Source organism: Macrobrachium rosenbergii, chromosome 57, assembly GCF_040412425.1.
Source record: "Macrobrachium rosenbergii isolate ZJJX-2024 chromosome 57, ASM4041242v1, whole genome shotgun sequence".
In the NCBI taxonomy this organism is placed as follows: domain Eukaryota; kingdom Metazoa; phylum Arthropoda; class Malacostraca; order Decapoda; family Palaemonidae; genus Macrobrachium; species Macrobrachium rosenbergii.
In genome coordinates, this window is record NC_089797.1 from 2,737,329 (window position 1) to 2,755,000 (window position 17,672).

General features: G+C 35.5%; 1 protein-coding gene across 1 annotated transcript in view; it reads left to right on the top strand.

Annotated features, from left to right (window-relative positions):
* The first annotated feature begins 3,236 nt into the window (after nucleotides 1-3,236).
* Nucleotides 3,237-17,672, top strand: part of LOC136837109 (sulfotransferase 1C4-like) — a 16,067-nt gene continuing 1,631 nt past the window's right edge. Inside the window, exons 1-5 of the mRNA XM_067101724.1 lie at nucleotides 3,237-3,354; nucleotides 6,023-6,196; nucleotides 13,034-13,179; nucleotides 13,573-13,780; nucleotides 16,067-16,193. Of these exons, the coding sequence (XP_066957825.1) occupies nucleotides 3,313-3,354; nucleotides 6,023-6,196; nucleotides 13,034-13,179; nucleotides 13,573-13,780; nucleotides 16,067-16,193 (697 nt within the window). The 5' untranslated portion in view covers nucleotides 3,237-3,312. The remainder of the gene's footprint in view (nucleotides 3,355-6,022; nucleotides 6,197-13,033; nucleotides 13,180-13,572; nucleotides 13,781-16,066; nucleotides 16,194-17,672) is intronic.

Sequence of the window (17,672 nt, forward strand, 5' to 3'; positions counted from 1 at the left end):
AGAACTGTATTACTTTTCCTAATGGAAACTTATCCCACTGAAGCAACGATGGACTTTCTTCCCCGGGAACAAAAAAAACAAATAACATCTCAGATATTTTTTTTTTTTCCGGGGAAGAGTAAAAGGGACTTTTCCTTTGGACAGTAATGGTTTTTAATGTCTTTTCAATTGCAGGATTCCCCGAGATCTATCTGACGTTCTCTTCGACTGAATGACTTTGGCTTTTATGTCCGAATCTTTGGTTGGAGTTGACGCACAAAAGGGGTTTCTTAGCGTTGCGACAAGATTTAAAAAAGAACGGCGGATGGTCTTGCTCGTCTGTTAATACGAGGGGAAAAATTACCATTTCGGGACAGAGGTATTTCATTCCCTTTTTTCGTTTTCTGTAAAAGGACACTATTGTGCCGGTTTTGTCTGTCCGTCCGCACTTTATTCTGTCCGCACTTTTTTCTATCCGCCCTCAGATCTTATAAACTAACGAGGCTAGAGCGCTGCAAATTGGTATGTTGATCATCCACCCTCCAATCATCAAACATACCAAATTGCAGCCCTCTAGCCTCAGTAGTTTTTATTTTATTTAAGGTTAAAGTTAGCCATTATCGTGCTTCTGGCAACGATACAGGATAGGCCACCACCGTGTCGTTGTTAAGGTTTCATAGGCTGCGTCTCACATAGCTTCATACCGAGACCACCGAAATATAGATCTATTTTCGGTGGCCTTGATTATACGCTGTAGCGGCTGTACAGAAAACTCGATTGCTCCGAAGAAGCTTCGGCGCATTTTTTACTTTTTTTTTTTTAGCAGTCAGAAACTAACAAGGAAAAGTTATTATTTCTGGCCTTTATAAAACATTGATTTTATTATCTTGATTCGTAATGTCAATGTAAATAAAATAAAAAATAAAATATCTTAGCTTATCGACACACCAACCCCCTAAACATTTTTGGATGCATTTCCCCTTGAAAATCATTAACGCCAAACCTCAGTTTCGAATCCAAACGTCATTTTAAAACGCAAAAAATTCATTATTCACGAAGAACCTCCAATATAGGTTAGGAGAAATTGCTGCCCTGTACTGGAATATATACGCTATCTAGGTAACTGTCAATAATATAAAATTAAGGAGAGATTTTCGTTATTTTGCTTCATAGAAAACTTAGGCGCGAGTTTTTCAGTTTACAGAAGGACTACCGATGCCAAGAAACAAGGGTAGGATGACATTAGATCATTATTATTATCATCATTCAGAGGATGAACCATATTCGTACGAAACAAGCTCGCAGGAGCCATTGACTTGAAATTCAGCTTCCAAAAAATATTATGTCGTTCACTCGAAAGAAGTAACAGAAGGTAATGGGAAATACAGAATAAGTAAGATCAGTTACTAGAGAAAAGATGAACTAACAAATTTAAAAAAAAAAAAAAAAAATAGAAACGCAAATCAAGTATTAAAACGTAAGCAGAATTGTATTAGCCCAGTAATGCATTGCATCTTCGCTTGAACTTCTGAACCTCAGGGAGACTGTTCCACAGTCCAACGGTGTGAGGAACGAAGGATCTCTGGAACTGAGAAGTTAGACAGCGAGGCACATTTACTGCATATGGAAATGAAGTGTAGCTGTTGTAGGACATGAAAGGAATTAGGCAGAAGCTATGGAGGTAAATTGTATACGCAGTATTTGTGGCATAAGATCACCTGAGCCTATGAGTAGACTTGATTGACGGAAGATCGTTTACAGTTATAGAAGCAGGATCAGTATAGATGGGTGAATTTGAACATATAGTCTAAGGAGAGTGATTAAATGCAGGCAAAAAGATAAAATAGATGAAATGAAACTCTAAAAAGAAAAGTAAATAAGTTATTTTAAAAAATGCAAATGGAAAGTGCTTTCCAAAGTGAAAGATATCATAGGTCAGTTTCGTACGTATTGTAATTCTTCATATCCACGCATTTTAGGATTCTGTGTCCGGTAAACTCGAGGTATTTTTATGAATCTAAACAATTTTATGCCTAATAAATTTTAAGTCTTGATCCCCTTTATCAAATATGAATGAAATCCCATTCGCCTGACAATCTTACTTAGACCAATAAACAAAAAAACAAGGAAAAAATCAAAGCGAGATTTTCAGAAATCTGTCGACACGAAGCATCGCAAAATATTTTATTCAAAGCGTGATGTTCACAAATCTGTTGGAACAAAGTATTACCAAATGTTTGGTTTTAAGCTTGGAACAACGCGCCTTTAAAGTAATCAAAAACAAAAGAATTAGCTGAATGAAATGCGCGCGAGAGAGAGACCTTGGTATTGGCACAAATGATTCCGTAGCCCAAGGTCAAATGAGATGCTAGAATTAGACACAGGCCGATCGGAAAGGCTCGGCTGGGAGATGTGTAGTTGCCAGTTAATGTTTTTTTATCTATCTACTTAATTTTCTGGATGAATAATTGGTTTATTTTGGTAACTGCTCCTCAGGTAAGACAGAGAAATAGTTAATTTATTTTATAAAGCTGTGTTAATTTCAAGCCTAAATAATCAAGAGAAAAATAGGGTTATATATTTCAACAAGGCTACGAAAGCGTCTTAAAGAGTTGCTAGCTGTTATTAGACAAATATGTCTTTTGTTATGTTTGCTTTGAATGTATATATACACACATATATGTATATGTATATATATATATATATATATATATATATATATATATATATATATATATATATATATAATATATACAGACACAAATATTCTCGCATATCATTTGGCCTTGGGCTACAAAGGTCTGGTATGACAACACCAAGCTTTCTCGCGCGCGCAGTTCATTCAGCTCATTCTTTTTTGTTTTTGTTTTCTTTCAAAGGCGCGTTATGCAACGCTTAGAACCAAGCATTAATATATATATATATATATATATATATATATATATATATATATATATATATATATATATATATATATATATATATATATATATATATATATATATATGTGTGTGTGTGAGTGTGTGTGTGTGTGTGTGTGTATAAATATATTTATATATATAATGTTATACAATCGAGCCTATACCAGTATTAAGCCAAATATCCCATACACCCCGGGCCAGTTATTTCGGCCAATGACCAGACCTCATGGACAGAGAGACAGGAATGACTGTAACGGCTCTTTCTGCCCAAGAACAGACAGTGCTACTTGACAACTCAAGGTAATCCCACACTGGGCAACTTAAAGAAGCGTCTTCCCCAACCACCTGGCAATGATCTTCTCGTCCCCACAGCCCACACTCCCACAGTGTTGTGGACAGCTCTCTGGGGAGGATGGGGATTGTCTTGGGTCACTTCTTTCGTGGGGTTGGGGAAGTGAGTGTCGCTGATCTGAATGAAACGTTTGGGAAAAGTTATTTTTGAATTGTTCCGCGCATCGGCGCGTTGGTGAATAATAAGTGTCTGTAGTTAAAGTGTTCTTTGTGTGAAGTGTGCGTTTGTTTGCTGTGGTCTTCTTTGACTTTTAAAGTGTTCGCTATATTAGTGATTAAGGCGATGCGTTGTACATTGTCTTAAAACGACAGCTGTGTCATTAAGTGATTCGTCTTAGCTTTCAAGAAAGACTTGTTAAAGGCCGTTTGGAAATATAGGCCTAATGAAAGCATTAGGCAATATAAGCTTGATGAAAACCGTTAGGCAATACAGACCTAATAAAAAGCATTAGGCAATGTATGCTTGATAAAAGCCTTTAGGCAATTTAGACCTAATCAAAACCATTAGGCAATATAAGCTTGATGGAAACCTTTAAGCAATATAGTCCTAATCAAAACTATTAGGCAATATAATCTTGATAAAAACCGTTAGGCAATATAGACCTAATCAAAACCATTAGGCAATATAAGCTTGATGAAAACCGTTAGGCGATTTAGACCTAATCAAAACCATTAGGCAATGTAAGCTTGATGAAAACCGTTAGACAATATAGACCTAATCAAAACCATTAGGCAATATAAGCTTGATGAAACCCGTTAGACAATATAGCCCTAATCAAAACCTTTAGGCAATATAAGCTTGATGAAACCCGTTAGGCAATATAGACCTAATAACAAAAATTTGGCAATATAGGCTTGATAAAAGCGATTAGGCAACGTAGACCTAATCAAAACCATTAGGCAATATAAGCTTGATGAAATCCGTTAGGCAATATAGACCTAATAACAAAACTTTTCTAATAATAAAAAATTAACGTAGGCCTAATCAAAACCGCAATATGACGAAATCCGTTAGACAATACAGATCTAATAAAAAAAATTAACAATATACGCTTGGTAAAAGCCATTAAGCAACATAGGCCTAGTCAAAGCCATCAGGCAATACAGGACTGACATAAACCATTCATCAACATAGGCTTAATATGAACTGAATACCGCGTGCTAACAGTTATACCAATGACAAAAATTATAACAGAAAATATAAATACAGAAAAAGAATAAATTTAATGACAACAACAAAAATTACAATAACGCAAACACAGAAACATAACAAAAGAATAAAAGTGCGATAACACACAGAGAGAGAGAGAGAGAGAGAGAGAGAGAGAGAGAGAGAGAGAGAGAGAGAGAGAGAGAACAGGCGACCATTTTGATGAGAATCAGATCATATATCATTCTGACATGTCTTATGGGATAAGGGGATGTTATCAGCTACTGAGCAGGATAAGTATGGAATATCTAATGAGACTTATGAATAATTTGACTCGGTGACGTAAGGATTACCTCGACGAGGTATGATACTTTGATATTACAATAGGATGGAGCGTACATTTTGAAGGAATACGGAATTCTCCTCTCTCTCTCTCTCTCTCTCTCTCTCTACATCTGTAACAGCCCACTAAGAACCATGTAGAGGATTCTGAGCTTAGACCTTCAGGGGCCTTCCTACTCTCTCTCTCTCTCTCTCTCTCTCTCTCTCTCTCTCTCTCTCTCTCTCTCTCTCTCTCTCTCTCTCTCTCTACTAGCAGAGTAACTGCCTTTTTAGAGGATTTCATTCCTTGAGCCACAGGGCTCTACTGTACTGAGAGAGAGAGAGAGAGAGAGAGAGAGGCCAGGTAGGCCCTTTAAACTTAAGAATAGAATCCTCTGCACGATTATTAGTGGACTGGTAAAGAGAGAGAGAGAGAGAGAGAGAGAGAGAGAGAGAGGCCAGGAAGGCCCTTTAAACCTAAGAGTACAATCCTTTGCACGATTGTTAGTGGAGAGAGAGAGAGAATATCAATTTCCTATTGCGAAACCTCGTGCATGACTTGCACAACGGATGTCACACTTTGACACATTGATCGCTGAAGTGAAATGCAGAATCATTGTGTAGACTCACAAGGACAGTGGTGGGATGCCAAATGTATTATACCAAATGTCTTATATCAATTGTCCTATCCCCAGTGTATTACAGTATACCAGATGTATAATACCAATTGTACTATTCCAAATGTATTATCTGAGTGGCATATGTATGGAAATCAAGCATTTTCAATGTGATATTATTAACTTAAAATATTACGAGCTTCTCACCAGTTATGATGAGGACGATTTCATATCTATCAATGAATATCAATTAGTAATTTTTTTTTCATAATCTAAAACAGGAATTTTGTGAAAATGTTGCACATGAAGAGGAGAGATGATTACGGAACATATATATATATATATATATATATATATATATATATATATATATATATATATATATATATATAAGGATGTATATTTATACGTATATATACAGTATGTATACACGTATACACACACATATATGTCTACTCTCTCTATCTACAGTATGTATACAGGTATACACACATATATATATATATATATATATATTATCTCTATATATATATATATAGAGAGAGAGAGAGAGAGAGAGAGAGAGAGAGAGATATTCACTCATATATCTATACATATATTTACATATTTTCACCCAACAAATTCATGACATAACTCGACCCTATTAAATGCAACATTTCTAATTCCATCCTGGAACATTCCAGGAACCGTTTGAACTGGAAAGCGGCCACGTACTGGAACCATTATCAAAGGAAGAGAAGGCGAAGCAGGACAGGGACTGGAAAGGTTACCCCCATGGCCTGGTCCGGCTTACCCCAGGGAGGTGGCTGTTCCCTGCGAATTTCGCTCGCTTTGCAGACAGGATTTACAACTTTCAGGTGAGGAGGCTTCGTTACAGAGGTTGTCTGGGAAATTATTCAAACGCTCTCTCTCTCTCTCTCTCTCTCTCTCTCTCTCTCTCTCTCTCTCTCTCTCTCTCTCTCTCTCTCTCTGGAAGACGTTTTAGCCTTTCGTACGTAATTATCTAACTGTATCATTTATCGATCATTAATTCTTAGAAAAATTGTCTTCAGTCATCTCTCTCTCTCTCTCTCTCTCTCTCTCTCTCTCTCTCTCTCTCTCTCTCTCTCGTTTTCTCTTTCTACGTAATTATCTACCTGTATCATTTATCGATCATTAATTCTTAGAAAAATTGTCTTCAGTCATCTCTCTCTCTCTCTCTCTCTCTCTCGCGTTTTAGTCTTTCGTACGTAATTATTTACCTGTATCATTTATCGATCATTAATTCTTAGAAAAATTGTCTTCAGTCATCTCTCTCTCTCTCTCTCTCTCTCTCTCTCTGGAAGACAAGCACGATATTATTACTGCTCTATATGATTTGCTAGACAAAAAACTCTTCTGGTTTTAAAGTTCCCTTCTGTGCACGATCACCCCCCTGTCTCTCTCTCTCTCTCTCTCTCTCTCTCTCTCTCTCTCTCTCTCTCTCTCTCTGACTTTGCATCTGAGAAATTTTAGTAACGATTTTTTAAATTCAATATGCCTTTCAAATGTGAATATCTCTCCGAGTGTTTGAGAATTATTCAGTGCACTGAAATTTATCAATACTTCAAACGGTCATTACCACATCCACACACACACACACACACACACACACACACACACACACATATATATATATATATATATATATATATATATATATATATATATATATATATATATATATATATATATATATATATATATAATTTCATTGGTTCTATGCTGAATGCCCCAGTCCAACCCCACGGGCATAATGTAAGCACAGAGTCATGGGCGTGGGCATGAGCGCCTGGTTCAAGGAACTCTAGGGCATGGTTGTGGGTCTTGGGATGTGTCTCAGTTAGGGCGTAGACCGGTCTTGCCCATCAGCATTCCTTCCAGGGAGCGCAGTTCATCTTGCAGGCTTGCAGGTCAGTCGACGAGAGAAATCCTGAAGTTCTCTTGGAAGGTAAGATATAAACCGGTGTTTCTGTGGACTTGAGATTCAGTCGGTGTTGATATTCACGGAGCAGTTGGGAATTTTGACAGATTACAATAGAATATAGAATTTAGACCAAAGGCCAAGCGCTGGGACGTATGAGGTCATTCAGAGCTGAAAGGGAAACTGAGAGAAAAGGAGGGTTGAAAGGTGTAACAGGAGGAAAACCTCGCATTTGCTCTGTGAATCAATTGTTAGGAGAGACTTGAGGAAAGTAAGATTGAATAAAGATAATATGAACGGAGGCACAGTAAAACGAATGAAAGAGGTTGCTCCTAGGGGCCGAAGGGACGCTGCGGAGAACCTGAAGCGATGCCTACAGTGCACCGCGTGAGGTACAATGACGGCACTACCTTCCTACCGGGTTTTGAAAGATTGCTGTGCCTGGAGAAAGGTCATACGATTGGAAAACAGCGCCCTGGTTACTGCAAGGAGGCAGCGTCGTGAGTGCACCTCATGCGGTGCACTGTAGGCATTACTTGAGATTCTTTGCGGCGTTCCTTCGGCCCCTAGCTGCAACCCCTTTCGTTCTTTTAGCTGTACATCCGTTCATATTCTCTTTCTTCCATCTTATACTTCCTCTCCTGGAAATGATTCATAGTGCAGCTGAGAGGTTTTCCTCCTGTTACATCTTTCAAACCTTTCTAATCTCAATTTCCATTTCAGCGCTGAATGACGTCATAGATCCTAGCTCTTGGTTCCTGGCCTAAATTTCATATTCCAGTCCATTATTAGTAGAACAGTAGACAGGTACAGCTAGCTACCCGGATTGACTTCACGGCTGAATAATCCTTTTTAAGGTCGTTACTTCATCTTGGTATCTACTAAGGGATACCATTTTCCAGAAGAGGTCCTCGATAGATAGGTAGGGGTACAAGTATCAAGTTGCTTACGAAAACAGCTTTCCAGAAGGTGTCTGCTATGACCTTTATTGATAAGTAGCAGGCTGATAAGGTCAAGTTAGGTGTGGGTTACTTTCCATTGAGCTAAAATGACTGCTTAGTTTATTCATGCCAATGAAATCCAGCTTTCTAATCATTATGATATGAACGAAGATTTCGAAGCATAGGGAGTTATTTCATAGTCTTCGATTACCCTCTCTCTCTCTCTCTCTCTCTCTCTCTCTCTCTCTCTCTCTCTCTCTCTCTCCTAATAATATGAGAGAAAATTCCGAAACATCATGAGATCTTGGCCAAGGAAATTCACGCGTAGATGGTTATTTCATAAACTTCGATTACCCTCTCTCTCTCTCTCTCTCTCTCTCTCTCTCTCTCTCTCTCTCTCTCTCTCTCTCTCTCTCTCTGTTATTCATGATAGTATGAGGAAAGAATTTGAAATTTTACGAGACTATACGATATGAAATTTGCACATAGGCAGCTGTTTTCTCTCTCTCTCTCTCTCTCTCTCTCTCTCTCTCTCTCTCTCAGTCAGTCACAAGTCCGTACCAAACAAAACCTTTCAGCCTAGGAAAACCCAACCGAAAATAATCATCTATGCATACTGATATTCGAACTGAAGGCTCTCTTCAAATAAACTGACATTTCGGGAAAATATTCCCCTAAATAGAACCGACTGGCGTTATTTGTTATTTATGGCCTTCGGAATTTAATTAACAGCCTGTATATTGGAAACAATGGTAATCTAATGACTCGGGTGCACTGGCAATCAACTGGATGTAAACTGGGGGAAAAAAATAGATAAATAAATAAGTAATCTAATCCGTTCGGTGGCTTTACTGTAGAGATATTTTATTTCTTCTCTTGACATGGAAATGGAGTTATACCACTGTATGGATATGTGGTGCTTTAGAACTTTTGTTGGGCTTTATGGTTTTAGTCTCAATGTTCCATTTTCGAGGTGGTCCAGATTTTATATAGATGGACCATATAGGCATTTCAGAGAACTATTAACAATATTATATAAATCCAGGTAATTAGCAAGAAAAATATACATAATTTTGGAAGCAGGGGAATGGTTATTGCCTACTCATAAATAATAATTTAATAATAATAATAATGACAATAATAATAATAAGATATTATCATCATCATTATTATTATTATTATTATTATTATTATTATTATTATTATTATTATTATTATTATTATTATTATTATTATTATGTCAAAAATAATAATAATAATAATACTCAGTAATAGATAATAATCCAATAATAAATGCAAATACAATTGCTTGATTACTCTCTCTCTCTCTCTCTCTCTCTCTCTCTATTATTCTTCTCTCTCTCTCTCTCTCAGGGGTCACATTGGCTAATTTTAGGTCTTCGTCAGTCAGAAGTTAAAAAAATAATAATAATAATAATAATTTAATAATAAGTCTGTTTAATAATAATAGTATATGTGTGTGTATATATTCAAGACTGCAATTAGATTCCATTCAATATATAAGCACCTAAATGTGTATAAATGTAATTGTATGTATATATATATATATGATGACAACCACTCTCTCTCTATCTATATATGACTCTCTATCACATCTCTCTCTCTATCTCTCTCTCTCTCTCTCTCTCTAATATCTTTCAGGCGGGTCACATCTGGCTAATTTTAGGTCTTGGGCTGTCAGAAAGTTCAGGGGACGCAAGCATCGGCCGAAATGGCTTTAATGTTGGTACAGCCCTTGAGACAGTTTCATCACTAAAAACCTTTCCAATTTGTAATGAAAATTTTCTAAACGTTTGCGAGTTGGATATGAAGTCTGTTTATTTATTTATATATATATAGTATATGTATATATATATATATATATATATATATATATATATTTATATATTATATATATATATATATATATATATATATATATATATATATATATATGTATATATATATATATATATATATATATATATATATATATATATATATATATATATATATATATATATATATATTTAGATAATAAATAATATTGACAAGACCAGCTAGAATATTTCATTTTGCAAGCTCTCGATGCACATAGTAAACTCATATGAGATTGAGGATTATTGACAAAACATAAATATCGTTGAAAATTGCAATAAAATTAACTGTCTTACTAAAACCTTAACCACAAAAAAAGCAAATAAAACTCCAAGATTAAAAATTATAATAAAACGTAAAAAGGACAGAAAGTATACACTGAAAATACAATATAAAAATACGAATATACAAATAGAATCCCCTGAACTTTTAATGAGTTTAACATTTCTGATTCTTCTAAATTTGTCAAAGACTAATGTTCTTTCAGTTTTAGCCAAGATGCTTCGATGGCTAGTCTTGATATAACCTCTGTTTTCACGAATATCCAATCAAAAGAAAAAACTGATAATATTAATAATATCTATCAAAATCATATATCAACATTTGGTCTTCAAAAAACTGACTTACAAAAATTATTACAATTGGCTACTGCTGATGGCATTTTTTACTTTTGATGGTAAATTATATAAACAGATGGAGTCGCAATAGGGAAATTCCTTTGGACCTATATATGCAGATTGTTTTCTATAGTGTGAAAAAATTTGGGTGTCGGAACGCCATAGTGCTTTTTTCAAACTTTTGTTTTACCGTTGGGATGTGGGTGACACTTTCCTTGTATTCAAGGGACTTTCAGGCGTGGATTTGTTTTATGAATATTTTAAATTCTCGTCAACCTAACTTTTATTTTACTTTGCAACGGAACAGGGTAGTAAGCTGTTATTTTTGGATACTCAGTTATACAGAAATAGAGGAACATCTGAAACTTCTGAATACGGGAAAAGTACATTTACTGGCTTGGGATTAAATTGCCTCAGTTTTTCTCTAAAGTTATGGAAACTTAATTTGATACGTACTATGATAAATAGACCTTTTCCTCCAGAATTATTTTACTGAGAATCCTCACCCCATATTTGCACTTTACGAAATTCTTATAAATTTCCTAAATGAGAAGTTTTGTCCCAGACCGGCTTACGTTACTGATAGCAAAGATGTAAAAGTACTTTAAATTTACCTTACCTTGGTTACAGTAGTTTTATGTTCCGCAAAAAGGTTACAAGAAATGCTACAACATAGTTTCCCTCGAGTCAGGTTCCACTTTGTTTTTAACAACACTTTTGCCGTTAGGTAACTATGGAGAGAGACAGCTACTTTCCTGCAGTAGACCTTTTAGTTTCTGTGTCGTTTACTTGTTTGCTTGTTTACTTGCTCTTTTTGTGGTCTACCACAAGGCCAAAAGAGACAAGGTCTACCCAGTTGGGTGGAGTCGCCTCCTCCCACCTGGGTTAACCACGTAGCCGATGACGTATCTTAGAGGTAAACCTGCTCATTACGGCAATTCACGTGCTGACGCAATAAGTAGGTAGACAAACCTTCCTCCTACATGGGGCATTTTGGGAGGAAGTGAGCAGGCCTTCTCTTTCTTTTGACCTTGGTCTGCGATACGCGGGACCCCTCTCTCTCTTTCTCTCTCTCTCGCTGACTCAGACACAGAACTTTGGAACACAGAAGAGGTTTTTATCTTTCTGCTACAACCAAGTTTCTTCCTTCAAATCACCCTTTACGGCCACAAGAGAGCACAGTTTAGCACAAGACCATCCGCTCACTGACTTGGATTTTAAAGTACTGGCCTTTAGCAAACAGACTGAACCTCCTAATTTCCGTCGTTGTTTATAGATAGATGAAACCGGAACTGAACAACATGTCTGGTGTACAATTAGCAATTATATGATTTGTTTTTAGAAGGTAAGCAACAGGTCAACATATTGCCTTTACTTCGTTTTTATTCAAAGCAGTGTTTTTTTTTTTTATTTCGGCATGGGGGTATTATTTTATTTCATTTAAAAACTTTGCTTTGTTTTACTTTATTCAACACAGTGATTTGATTTGATTTTATTCAACATCACAGCTTTATTCCCTTTTTTCAACGTTGTAGCTTAATTTTATTCAACAAATGGGGTTTAGTTCATTTTATTCAACATTGTGGTTTTATTTTTTTTTCATTTGAATGGCTTTTTTATTTTTCATACAGTGGTTTTTTCAATATAGTACAGTGGTTTTATTTATTTTATTTTATTTTTTTATTTCAACATATTGGCTTTATTTAATTGTATTCAACATTGTGGCTTTATTTTATTTTATTCAACATGGTGTCATTATTTTATTTCATTCAACATAGTGACTTTATTTCATATCATTTAAAATAAAGGCTTTATTTTCTTCTATATATCATAGTGGCTTTATTTTATCTTATTCAAAATAGTGGCTTCACTTAATTTTATTCAACTTAGTGGCTTTATTTTATTTTTTCAACATTTAATTTTATCAGTGGCATTAATTTATTTTATTTTATTTTATTCAAGACAGTTTATTTATTTTATTTTGCTCAACACAGTTTCTTTATTTTATTTTATTCAACGCAGTGGCTTTATTTTATTTTATTCAACATAGTGGCTTTATTTTATTTTATTCAATATAGTGGCTTTATTTTATTTTATTCAACACAGTGGCTTTATTTTATTTTGTTCAACATAGTGGCTTTATTTGATTTTATTCAACACAGTGGCTTTATTTGATTTTATTCAACATGGTGGCTTTATTTTATTTTGTTCAACATAGTGGCTTTATTTGATTTTATTCAACACAGTGGCTTTATTTTATTTTATTCAACATAGTGGCAGGGCTGAACATAGAAGAAATTTTAATATATGTTGCAGATAAAGAGCTCAGACGTCTTCGTCATGACGTACCCCAAATGTGGCACAACATGGACCCAGGAGATTGTGTGGACCATGAGGAATAACCCAAATCTTGACAACCCAGAGGCCCACAAATTCATTTTCGTGAGATCTCCGTTTCTAGAGTAAGTCAAGAAGATATTTTTGTTGGTTTTTAAATGGCGCAGATCACAGTATCCAGAAGGTCAATGTATAAGTTTGTTAATGAGGAGAATTGTTTGCTTTGTAAGACTGAGTGTTTATATTATATATATATATATATATATATATATATATATATATATATATATATAAGAGAGAGAGAGAAGAGAAAGCTATATATATATATATATATATATATATATATATATATATATATATATATATATATATATATATATATATATATATATATAGAGAAAGAGAGAGAGAGAGAGAAGAGAAAGCTGGACAAGAATTACCATCCCTATAAAGTCATCCAAACTTTTTTTTTTTCGCCCCCAACCCTCAGTTACATATTTTTTTTTTCTTTATTCCAGGATGGACATGTTGTTTCACAAACCATCCCTGAAAACGCTGCCTTCATGGAACGACCCATTAGCGCGGGCCTTCATACAGTTCTGCCCTTTCAAAAACCCCTTGAATGGCTTCATGTTGCAAATGTCCCAGGCCATTCCGGAGCCTCGCACCATCAAAACGCATCTGCCATTTTCACTCCTGCCTCCGACGCTCCTCGACGTTTCAAAGGTAGGTGGCGGGTTTCCGGAAAAGTAAAAAATAAATGAAAAATTGTTTTTAAAAAAATGTTAGTTTGTGGGAAAGGTAGGTAGTGGTTTTTCGAAAAAGCAAAAACTAAATGAAAAATTGTTTAAAAAAAAAAGGGGGGTTTGTGGCAAAGGTAGGTGGTAGGTTTTCGAAAGGGCAAAAAATAAAAAATGGAAAGTTGTTTTAAGAAAAAAAGGTTAGTTTGTGGTAAAGGTAGGTGGAAGGTTTTCGAAAAAGCAAAAAATAAATGAAAAATTGTTTTAAAAAAAGGGGGTTTGTGGCAAAGGTAGGTGGAAGGTTTTCGAAAAAGCACAAAGTAAATGAAAAATTGTCTTTTAAAAAAAAGGGTTGTGGTTTGCCGTTACGAGTTTGGATTCGTAGCATTATTTCGAGGAAAATATATATATATATATATATATATATATATATATATATATATATATATATATATATATATATATATATATATATATATATATGTGTGTGTGTGTGTGTGTGTGTGTGTGTGTGTGTGTGTGTATTAGTATAAGATTGACTTCCAGGTTTGTGTGGGTTTCAAGCAAGAAATAAAAAAAAAAAAAAGGGGAGATTGTGGTTTGCCGTCGGGAGTTACGATTCCCAGAAACATTTTGATGAGAAAAAATATATTTTAGTAATTGATTTTCGTGTTTTAGTGGGCTTTTGTGAGTTTCTGTGGGTTTCAGTGAGCTTCAGACTTTCAAAGGTAGGAAGGTAGGTGGACGGGTGTCCGAAAAATCAACAAAATAAACAAGAAAAAGAGAAGATCAAAAACAGAATTTGCGGTTTGCCATCGTGATTTTATGCTCGCAGCAACATTTCCAGGGGAAAAAATATATATATTTCAGTATTATATTGGCTTTCGAGTTTCATTTGGTTTCTGTGGGTTTCGGTATTTCAAAGGCAGGAAGGTCGGTAGTAGGTTTCCGAAAAAGAAAAAAAATAAATACTAAAAAATAAATACTGACAAATAAAAAAAAAAAGAGTTTGTGGTTTGCCACCGCAGCAACATTTTGATGGGGGGTTGGAAATATATTTTAGTAATTGACTTTCGGGTTCCACCGGATTTCAGTGGGTTTCAGTGGGTTACGGTTAATTTCAGTGGGTTTCAGTGGGTTGCAGTTAGTTTCAGTGGGTTTCAGTGAGTTGCAGTTAGTTTCAGTGGGTTTCAGTGGGTTACAGTGGGTTTCAGTGGGTTGCAGTGGGTTTCAGTGGGTTCCAGTAGGTTGCAGTTAGTTTCAGCGGGTTTCAGTGGGTTGCAGTTAGTTTCAGTGGGTTTCAGGCCCAGCTCGACTGAAGGGACATGGGCGAATGACATTTTAACTTTCGCGGCTCAGTCATCAGTTTTGTGGATCTGATCTGTCGGCGTCGTTTGATGTGGTTCCTTTGACGCGACGGCTCAAAGGAAGATTTTTAATTTTTGTGTGTGTATGCAGGTCGCTGCGTAAGAGTCGTCATTTGCTCTGTGGACGAGGATTCCCGGTTAATAATATTCGCTGGATTAATGGTAGGATGATATGTCGTGATATTGGGTGCTGGGAAAGGAAAAAAAATGACTGTCAGTGAATGCTGGATTTAGTTTTTATATTACTCGAGTTAGTCGATTTTTTTTTTATATTTGGGATTCTGTTCGTGATTATTGAATATGCGTTTGATCTCTCTCTCTCTCTCTCTCTCTCTCTCTCTCTCTCTCTCTCTCTCTCTCTCTCTCTCTCTCTCAGCCTTGTACCTTGCTAATGTAAGAATCTGGGATCCAAGCCTAACACGAGTAATATGAATATATATACAGTACATATTGAAGTTGTGTGGCTATTTTGTGATATATATATATATATATATATATATATATATATATATATATATATATATATATATATATATATATATATATATATATATATATATATACACACATACTACATATATATATATAAATATATATATATATATATATATATATAAAGTATGTATATATATATATGTATATGTATCTGTATATATATACATATGTATATATGTATATGTATATAAATATACAGTATATATGCATACATATACATACAGAAAAGATAAATTAATAAATGAATATATAACAATATAAATAAATTTGTAAAATACAGGGTGAATTGTAATAAATTCCTAGTGGTTTTGTCATTAGCTCCCGTTTATGATGCATTGCATATAGTGCATTGCATATGGTGCCTGTCATGATCATTTTCACCCAAATCCTTCTCCTTCTCCTTAACCCAGGTGGTTTACATGGCCAGGAATCCGAAGGACGTCATTGTATCCTATCACCACCACTGCAGGATCAACACGATGCACGATTACGTCGGGTCCTTCGAGGACTTCGTCCAATATTTCGTGGATGATGACTGTAAGTGAGAAAATAACGCCGAACATATTTGTATCAGAAAAGATAGGTTTTAGTTTTCAGTGGGTTTGCATGACTATCAGTGATCAGTGGGTTGCAAGTTTCAGTGGGTTGCAGTGGGTTGCAGTTAGTTTCAGTGGGTTGCAGTTAGTTTTAGTGAGTTTCATTGTTATCTTGGTCACCACCAGCAGGTTCAAACGATGCACGGTTGCAGTTAGTTTCAGTGAGTTTCATTAATAGCAGTCTATAGTGCAGCATTCTGACCTTGAATATCTATTTCATTAGTTTTCTGGAAAAGAAAACTACTGTGCCGGCTTTGTCTGTCCGTCCGCACTTTTCTGTCCGCCCTCATATCTTCAAAACTAGTGAGGATAGAGGGCTGCAAATTGGTATGTTGATCTTTCACCCTCCAATCATCAAACATACCAAATTGCAGCCCTCTAACCTCAGTAGTTTTTAAATTTATTTAAGATTAAATTTAGCCATAATCGTGCTTCTGGCAACGATATGGGACAGAATTATACAGAGACCACCGAAAGATAGATCTATTTTCAGTGGCCTTGGTTATACGCAGTACAGAAAACTTTCTTCGACGCATTTTTTACTTTTTTTTTTTGTGTCTAGGTGACCTTAGGTGAACTGCCTGATCTTTACATGCCTTATTACAAAAGTATTATTGACCTAATCTTGACTTGTGAGGACCTCAGCGAAACAGACTGACCATTTTCCAGTCTTTATACCAAGTGGGAACCTCGCAAACTTTATCCAGGAATGGAATATAGAGTTTAGGCCATAGGCCAAGCACTGGGACCTATGAGGTCATTCGGTGCTGGAAAGTAAATTGAGAGTAGAAAGGTTTGAAAGGTGTAACAGGAGGAAAACCTCAAAGCAGTTGCACTATGAATCAATTGTTAGGAGAGGGTGGATAGCAAGATGGAAGAAAGATAATATGAATGGAGGTTCAGTAAAAGGAATGAAAGGGGTTGCAGCTAGGGGCCGAAGGGACGCTGCAAAGAAGCTTTAGCAATGCCTACAGTGTACCCCGTGAGGTGCACTAATGGCACTACCCATTGTTTCTTAACCAATTCAGTTGGTGAAGACTTTTAAACCGTATGACATTTGGTGCTAAAACGGCATCAAATATTTGACTGAGTGAGATAACATTATTTTTATTTTAATCTTTAAATATTCTGTTATCATCCTTCAAGCAATATATGGGAACAGGAGGCAGCGCTATTGCATTTTTATATAATTTTTTTATATAATAAAAAGCATAAGAAGATTCCTGTTTACAAGGAGTTAGGGTGGCATAGTAGATATATATTTTCTTTCATTTAACTATGCTTCAGCGTAATCAGATGGTTTAACGATAAGGCACGCACATACACACACACACATATGTGTGTGTGTGTGTGTGTATGTTAGGAAAAATACTTCACCGTTTTACATAATAGAACACGCCCATCATTTCAAGAACAATCA